The 8,230-nt window shown below is 40.2% G+C and overlaps 1 protein-coding gene across 2 annotated transcripts in view; it reads left to right on the top strand.

Annotated features, from left to right (window-relative positions):
- The window catches only part of LOC122542753 (SPARC-related modular calcium-binding protein 1-like), a 98,608-nt gene that overhangs the window by 47,513 nt on the left and 42,865 nt on the right, over nt 1-8,230 (top strand). For both annotated transcript variants that reach the window (XM_043680755.1, XM_043680754.1), the window contains exon 2: nt 4,742-4,913. In XM_043680755.1, coding sequence (XP_043536690.1) covers nt 4,742-4,913 — 172 coding nt within the window. The remainder of the gene's footprint in view (nt 1-4,741; nt 4,914-8,230) is intronic.

The following is an 8,230-nucleotide window of genomic DNA, read 5'->3' as shown; positions in this document are numbered from 1 at the left end:
ACCTCCAAACCCTGTCCAACTCTGCACCCCCGTCTGTCCCCGCCCGCACCAACCCTGCACCAGCGCCCGCCCCCAACACTGCAGCACCAACCCCGCAACCCCATCCATTCCCACCCACCGTCCAATGCCCATCCTAACACCCAGGGCAGCTGGACTGTACACCAACACTAAGACTGCTGCTGGCTTTGTGGGGTAAGTCTCGAAATAGCACGCTGCACGCACCTTTTTACTGCAATGTTTTGACAGGTTCCACATTTGCCCTGTACAGGATAATGTTGGAGAGATTATCTGGGGAAGAGGGGTTTAGAGTGCACCCCTGTGTAGAACTCCAGGGAAAGTGTAGGAGAAGAGAGAGGGTGGGGGGTCAATCATTTGGAGATGGTGCCTGGACTGTCCAGGACTGTTCTCAGCAGCATTTTAGTGAGCCGAGTTTGTTTTTAATCATTGTACCAGTAAAAAACGACGCAATTAGGGTTGAAACAGCTCTTTAATGTAATGTTTCTATCGGGACCTTGAGATCCCCTTTGTATAATCTGATATTCGGATAATTGATATTCGGATAATCGAAGTTCCTCGGTATATCATCATTCCTTCATTGCTGGATCAAAATACAGAATTCCCTCCCTAAGGACATTGTGGGTCAACCTACAGGTGGACTGCAGTGACTCAAGAAAGAAGCTCACCACTGCCTTCTCTAGGGTAACTAGGGATGGGCAATAAATGCTAGCCAGCCAGTGACTTCCACAAGAGAAGAAAAAAAATGCCACAAGAATTAGTGCTGTTTATATATTTATGCTATTTATAATTTATATCAATGAATTAGCCAAAGGGATTCCATGTATGATAATTAAACTTGCCAACGACACCAATAAAGGTAGGAAAATGAGGTGTGAAGAGGAGGTAAAGTGTTTACAAAGACATAAGGAGGGCATCAGAGAACCAGATGGATTTTTATGACAACCTGATAGTTTCATGGCTACCCTTACTAACATATTTTTTAATTCTTGAGTTTTTATTTAGTTAACTGAATTTGAATCCCTGAGTTGCCTGACTGGAATTTTAATTCATGCCTTCAGATCATTATTCCAGGTTTCTGAGTCGGTTAGTCCTGTAACATAATGTCTTGGCTACCATGCCCCCAGTGCATGAAATATAGTGAAGGCCTTCCTCACCTTCATCTTCCTAGCTCTCTGATCTTTCTTGTTCCCTCCTCAATTGAACATTCCATCATGCCGCAGGAGTTTCTTCAACAAAATAATAATTTGCAGTGATCATCTGAGGGTGGTGGACCTCAACTACATTTAAGTGTCCCTCCTTATATAGGGCTAGGCCTTTGAGGTGATTGATCTTTTTGCCTGGCTTTGATTTTTCAATGGAATGTAACAGTAATTCCATTTAGAGTCATAGAGCTATACAGCATGGAAACAGACCCTTCGGTCCAACTCGTCCATGCCGACCAGATATCCTAAATTAATCTAGTCCCATTTACCAGCATTTGGCCCATATCCCTCCAAACCATTCCTATTCATATACCCATCAGATGCCTTTTAAATGTTGTGACCAGCCTCCACCACTTCCTCTGGTAGCTTATTTCATACACACATCACCCTCTGTGTGATAATGTTGCCCCTTATATCCTTTTGAATCTTTCCCCCTCACCTTAAACCTTGCATCAAAAATCTTTCTATTTCGCTAATGCAATTACTGTTAATTGTCCCATTCATGTGTAACACTTATTTAATATTAATATGGATGGGATTTCTATAGGGGAATACAGGTGCAGAAAATATTATTCATTTTTTAAAGGTTACCTTTGAAAATAATCTATTTATTATGCTGTTGGAAGTCTAGTGACTGCCAGTTTGATATATAAGAAAGATCCTTATCAGCAGATTTAACACCTCTATCAAGTCACCTCTCTTGCTTCATAAACAGCCTCACATTTCTGTTGTGCATTTTTCATAGAACAATTGATCCCAATTTATACTCCACAGCTCCTGCCTAATAGCAGTATAATGTCCCCTCCCTCAATTAAATACCTTCCCATACTGTCTATTTCTATCCCTTTCCATGGCTATGGTAAAGGTGAGGCAGTTGTGGTCACTGTCACTGAAATGCTCTCCCATTGAGAGATCTGACACCAGACCTGGCTCGTTGCCTAGTGCCAAATTCAATATGGCCTTCCCCCAGTCATATTGATTTGGGAATCCTTCCTGGACACACCTGACAAAATTGGCTCCATCCAGACCATCTGCACTAAGGAGGTTCCAATCAGTATCGGGGAAGTTGAAGTCACCCATAACAACAACTCTGTTACAGCTGCACCTCTCCAAGATCTGCTGATCTGCTGTCCAATCTGTTCTTCCATCTCTTTGCTGCTACTGGGAGGTTCTATAGATAAAACCCAATGAAGTGACTGCTCCTTTCCTATTACTGACTTCCACCCATATTGACTCAGTAAACAAAGCCTTCTTAACAACCTCCTTTTCTGCAGCTATGAGATACCCTCTAATTGACAATGCTACTTCCCTGCCTGTTTAATAGCTTCCCCCCCACCCCCCCGCACCTATTCTTTTTAAAAGATCTAATCTAAACCCTGGAACATCCAGCAACCATTCCTGCTTCTTTGAAATCCATGTCTCCGTTATGGCCATAACATCGTAGTTCCAAGTACTGACCTATGCTTTAAGTTCATCACTCTTATTCTTGACACTCCTTGCATTGGAACAGACACACTTTAATCCATGCCTTTGCCTTATCAACCTACCTGCCAGACTCTCTGCATTCTATTTCTGCCTATTCAGAACTCCTCTGATCTGTAGTTCTGGTTCCCAACCCCCTGCCAAACTAGTTTAAACCCTCCCAAATGCTCTAATCTCCCACCCAGGACATTGGTGCCCCTCCAGTTTAAGTGCAACTAGTCCTTCATGTAGAGGTCCCACCTTCCCCAAAAGGTACCCCAATGATCTGCGTATCTGAAGCCCTCTCTCCTGCACCAGTAGCCACGTATTTAGCTGCACTTGCTCACTGTTTCTCTTCTCACTACCCTGTGGCACCAATAGTAATCCTGAGATGTGCTGTTTTAACAGTCTCAATACAGCCTGTATAGTATGAAGCTGGGTAAAGGGGTTAAATCTATCTGTTTGCTGTTTGTGATAAGGATTTTTTTGTGTAATAGACATGATATTTTTGTTTAAAAGTACATTGACAACCTCATGTGACTATGCTCAGTCCTGACCACCATGGTAACAAAATTGCAAAAATAAAACTTATGATCCATCAAGCCAGGTTTCACTTTGAAAACGTACTTATCCAGTATTACAGTCAGCTGGGATCATAACATTGCTGACCACACAGTGCAAATACACAGTAAGCACAACAATAAAGGTAAGGTTGGGACCTTTATACTGGAATATTACATGTTATGATATCATCTAACAGGTACACGACCTGCTTCCATGTCTACAGAAAGAATCTAGGCTGAGCTGCAGAACCTTCTTGCTAGTGCTGTCACCTTCCCAGATATAAGGGAGTTTCCCAAAATGGGATATATTCTCATAAACCTCTAAGAACCAGTACTGCACAGAATAAGCCAACATGAGAACTTCACAAGTGATTAATATAAGCTTTCTCAGAAGCATTCAGCATGGGATGAGGTCACTTGATCCTTTGTACCTTCACTGGTTTTTTATCCAATTAGTTTAATTGACCCATGCTCTTTCCCCAAAGCTCTGTGAACCTTTCCTTTCAACTATTTATCCAACTGCATTTAAAAATTATTATTTGAATCTGTTTCTTCCACCTTTTGCAACAGTGCATTCTAGATCATGACAATTTTCCTCTTCATTTACCTGGTTATTGGAGAGTTATGATTTCTTCCATTGTATCTGAGTGGTCTAAGATTGGAGTCAATTAGAGCCCTTAAACATTTAGATCTTTTGGAAATTGTGGTTCCTGCATCAGATATCCATATGGGAGTTGGGTGTGAAGGTTGTGTACCTGATTTGTAGTCTTCAAGAAATCCTATCTGTATCAACGGACCAAGAACTCAATATTAGTCTTGGAATGGGTGCAGTGTAGGTTCACTTGATTGGTATCAGGGCTTAAAGGGTTAAATTATAAGAGGAGGTTGCACAGAATGACGCTTTCTGCACTGTAACAACTCAGTTAATCTGCATTTGAGTATAAAAGATTGAAGGCAATATAACTTATTTTAAATTATTAGGATTAGATAGGATAGATAAAAAATATGTCCTCCGGTTGGGAAATTCAAAACAAGAGAACCTAATGTTAAATTCAGAGCTAATTGTGTTTGTGTGATGTCAGGAAACATTTATTCATGCAAAGGGTAGTGGAAATCTGAAACACACACCTGCAAAACATTATTGAGGCTGGAGCTTATTGAAAATTTCCAAACTGAGACTGGTACATTTTTTTTGAGGAAAGGGCAATAGGGGGTCAAGGAACCACCGAAGGCAGTTAAAATACATATCAATCATGATCTAACTGAATGGTACAACAGACTAGAGAGGCTGAATGGCTTCACGCTGTTCCTACCTTCCGAATCCAGGATTTGATATGCAACAGATATGGTTAGATTGCTACTCTTGAGTTTTGGTGGAAAGGTGGGCCCTCTCAGGATATTTTGTGGTTGGCTGAGGTCTAATGATAAAGCAAATTTTAAAGGATGTGCAGACTTTTTCAAGTGTACATAAATTAATGAGAATGTTTTTTGTTCCAGTTTCTTATAGCTGAGAGCGATCGAGGGGGTTTGTGCAACATTGATTGCTCTAGAGCTCAACAGAAGCCAGTCTGTGGGAGTGACAGGAAGTTCTACAAATCCCACTGTGCTTTTCAACGGGCAAAATGCAGGGACCCAACCCTTGAAACAAAGCCTCGGAGCCGATGCAGTGGTAAGGATGGAAACATCAAAACAGCTGATTCGTCCATTAGTCAATAATCAACTAGTTCTAGCCCCCCCTTCACTGGCCTCATCTTTCCCCACATTTGTAACCTCACCTACTTCTACAAGCTTCTGAGAACTCTGCTTTCCTAAAATTCTTGTCTCCAAATTCTAACACCCTATCATTCGTGGTTTTTCTGTCACCTCCCAAACCTCTCCACCTCTGTACTTCTCTTTCCTCCCTAACTCTGGCCAAGCTTTTCGTCACCATGGATCTGTGTCAAATTTTAATTGACATGCTAAATTTTGGGAACTTGACTACATCAAAGGTATTACATAAATGCAAACTGTGTCACAGATCCAGAATTCCCATTAACAGCAAACTCTATCATTTATTCCAAAACACTCCTTGCTGATTCCTTTTGCCATGTCAAACTTACCAAATTGTACCATTCCACACTTTTTGAAGGTATTTCATTATCCCCTCTTTCAAAATACTTTCTAATACTTTCACAACTGATGCTGCAGTTTGTTTCCACACCCCTTTCTTTTTTTTTTATAGATATTTTTATTAGAAATTTAACATTTTTACAAGTTTACAAAAATAAACAAAACTCTCAGATATAAACATTGATATACAATTAGCCCAAATATACAATAGCCAAAATTTGACAAAAAAAACAAAACAACAAAACAACAGCCCTTGTTAGGATAGCCGAAATATCTGTATTTATGTAATTCAAAAAGGGCTGCCATATTTTATAAAATAATTCGGTCTTTCGGTGCACCATATTTGTAAGGAAGTCAAGGGGAATACATTCCATAATTAGTCTGTGCCAATTTGAAAGTCCAGGGGGGCCCTCCGCCACCCAGTTCATCAAAATATTTTTCCTTGCACAGAAAGAAAGAAAGAATAGAAAATAGTCTCTTCCCGTACGTGTCCAGGGAGGGATCCACACCCCTTTCTAAGAAGGGCTTCATGTTTTTCAAGGGGCTATCAACTTAAGCTATGGACTGAATAGAGCTCTTTTAAAATTATAAAGAGACTCCATTTATGGTGAGCATAGAGAAGGTCTTTCCATTTGTAGGGAATACACAGCTATGGGACATAAATATGATACAGTCACAAATAAATCCAATATGGAATTCAAGAGAAGTTTCCTCCCCCACAGAGCATTGGTATGTCTACTGAATAGCAGAGATGCCTTTATTGGATAACAAGATAAATACGTGAGAAAGAAGGAATAGAACTATATACTGAAAGGAAAATAGACCATGGGAACAGAGGACTTCACAACAGGAGTGGGCCTGCTCCACCATCCAATAAAATCATGGCAATTTGGAATGAGTTGACTGTGGGACATATCTGTTCACTCCATTTTATTTTAGTCACACATAAGTCATCTGTTTAAATATTACATGACAGGATAGTGTTAAATCATTGGAGCAATTAGCTGGGCGTTCCTTGCATAACTCCTTGAGGGATTTCTCTAACCTGCACAACCTCAAAGTTTAACAATTTCCATAAATCTCAGTGTCACAGTGCAAGGTGAAGGATGAAGTAACAATTTTCATCTGTTTTTTGAAACAGCAACACTGTGTTTTGGGTATCTTTTCCCTATGTAGGATCTCTACAACAAGAAAACAAAGTAGTCAGCCTTCTCCAAAAGCATAAAAGAAATGCTGAGATGGGGCAACTACATTTCTCCCCTCTTCTCCTGTCTGAGCCTTCGCACAGTGATTGTTTTGAATTGTTGCAATTTTACTGAGTGCTCCATTCAACATAAGAATAAAGTAAAACTACAGTGCATTGTTTTATCTAAATTGTTAATTCTTTTGTTTCATCTTAATCCAGTTAATGACTGTTGAATATGTAAATTTAAATCAGTGCAATCCTCTAAATATGGTCCTCTGCAGAGCTACCTTGATTAGGAAAGGGATGATTTAGTGTAGTGGTCTATCAATAGGTTTTATGTTTCATTTGAGGCTCGACTGATGAAACAACAGTCTCCTTTCTATAATTGTTCTAAACTTACCAAATTACTTCTGGTATTGAAAAATGCAAGTGATCAATCAAAACCAACAGGGCAATGCTGTTCAGGGAAGATGGATGTAAATGAAAACGTTTGGGTTTTAAAAGCTTGTAGAAATAGGGGAAGATTGAATTAAGTAAGGAGTTACATAGCTTTGTGACTAAGGGGCAAACATTGAGTGGACTAGAATCAATTAGGAGAATTTTTCTGGCTTGCATGAAGTAGGAAGCCAGTTTGTATAAGAAGGGTAATTTTACTAGGTCTACACCTGGCAAACCCCTTCACCCCTGCTGGTTAGGGAATCTGTCAGGTAAATTGAAGTAGCCTTCTAACAGCAACCTGAGGGGTGTGGTGTAGTGTCTTACTGAAGAATAGAGGAGGGTCATGGGCAGGGAAGGCAATCTTTGCAGCCTCAGCATTTTCCTTGGAGGGGCTTCTCCATCATCAGATTATTTTGTTTAATTAACTTTGGCCTATCTTCTGCCAGCTTCATGGCCCCTTCCATCCTCAGTCACCACTGTTCCTGATGGCACTGATAAGAATCCCGAGCTGTCAGCAGCTCAAGGTGGGATTTCCTCTGAGATGAGGGGAGAAAGTCCAGTCTTTAATCAGTTAATGTTTTATGGAATGTTAAGTCTGCGGGACTACTGTCATCAGGGATGATGAGTTTCCCCATTGACCTTTCCACTGGTGGAGCAGGAAACTGTTGAGTTTGAGAAATTGTGCCCATAGAATCTCACAGTACATTTTGATCTTTATTGCCCCATTAGCTCTTTGAAACAGCTATCCAATTAGTTCTACTCCATTGTTCTTTTACCACTGCCATGTAATTTTCTCTCCATGTATTTTTCCAGTTTTCTTAGGAATGTTACTGCTCAGTTTGCAGTGAAATGAATTTCAACCAGGTTCACAACACAAGATTGGATGATGACTTTCAATTCCATTTTCATCACTAATAACCAACTGCACAAAACAGAATCACCCAAAGTATAGAATCTTGGAAGAATTTATCTTTAATGGAATCCATTCAAAACCGCATTTTGCTGGTTGATAGTACTCCTCAAACTGAATGTTACTAGATTAATGAAAAGTTTGTAAAATTATAGACATTCTTCTTTCATGTGCTGTCATCAATTTTTAATGTTCTGGTCCAACCGATGGTTCTGTACCGATGGGACGATCTCCACTTGAACCGATCTGAAACCAGTGTTCTAGCGAAAAGGATAAGTGGGGTGGTCACTAGGACTTTAAACTAGTGAGACCAGGGGAAGGGAAAGGGAAAACCATAGGAAGT

This window comes from Chiloscyllium plagiosum, chromosome 41 (assembly GCF_004010195.1).
Source record: "Chiloscyllium plagiosum isolate BGI_BamShark_2017 chromosome 41, ASM401019v2, whole genome shotgun sequence".
Lineage (NCBI taxonomy): Eukaryota > Metazoa > Chordata > Chondrichthyes > Orectolobiformes > Hemiscylliidae > Chiloscyllium > Chiloscyllium plagiosum.
Note: the sequence above shows the minus strand (reverse complement) of the source record. Positions and strands in the feature narration are given on the sequence as shown.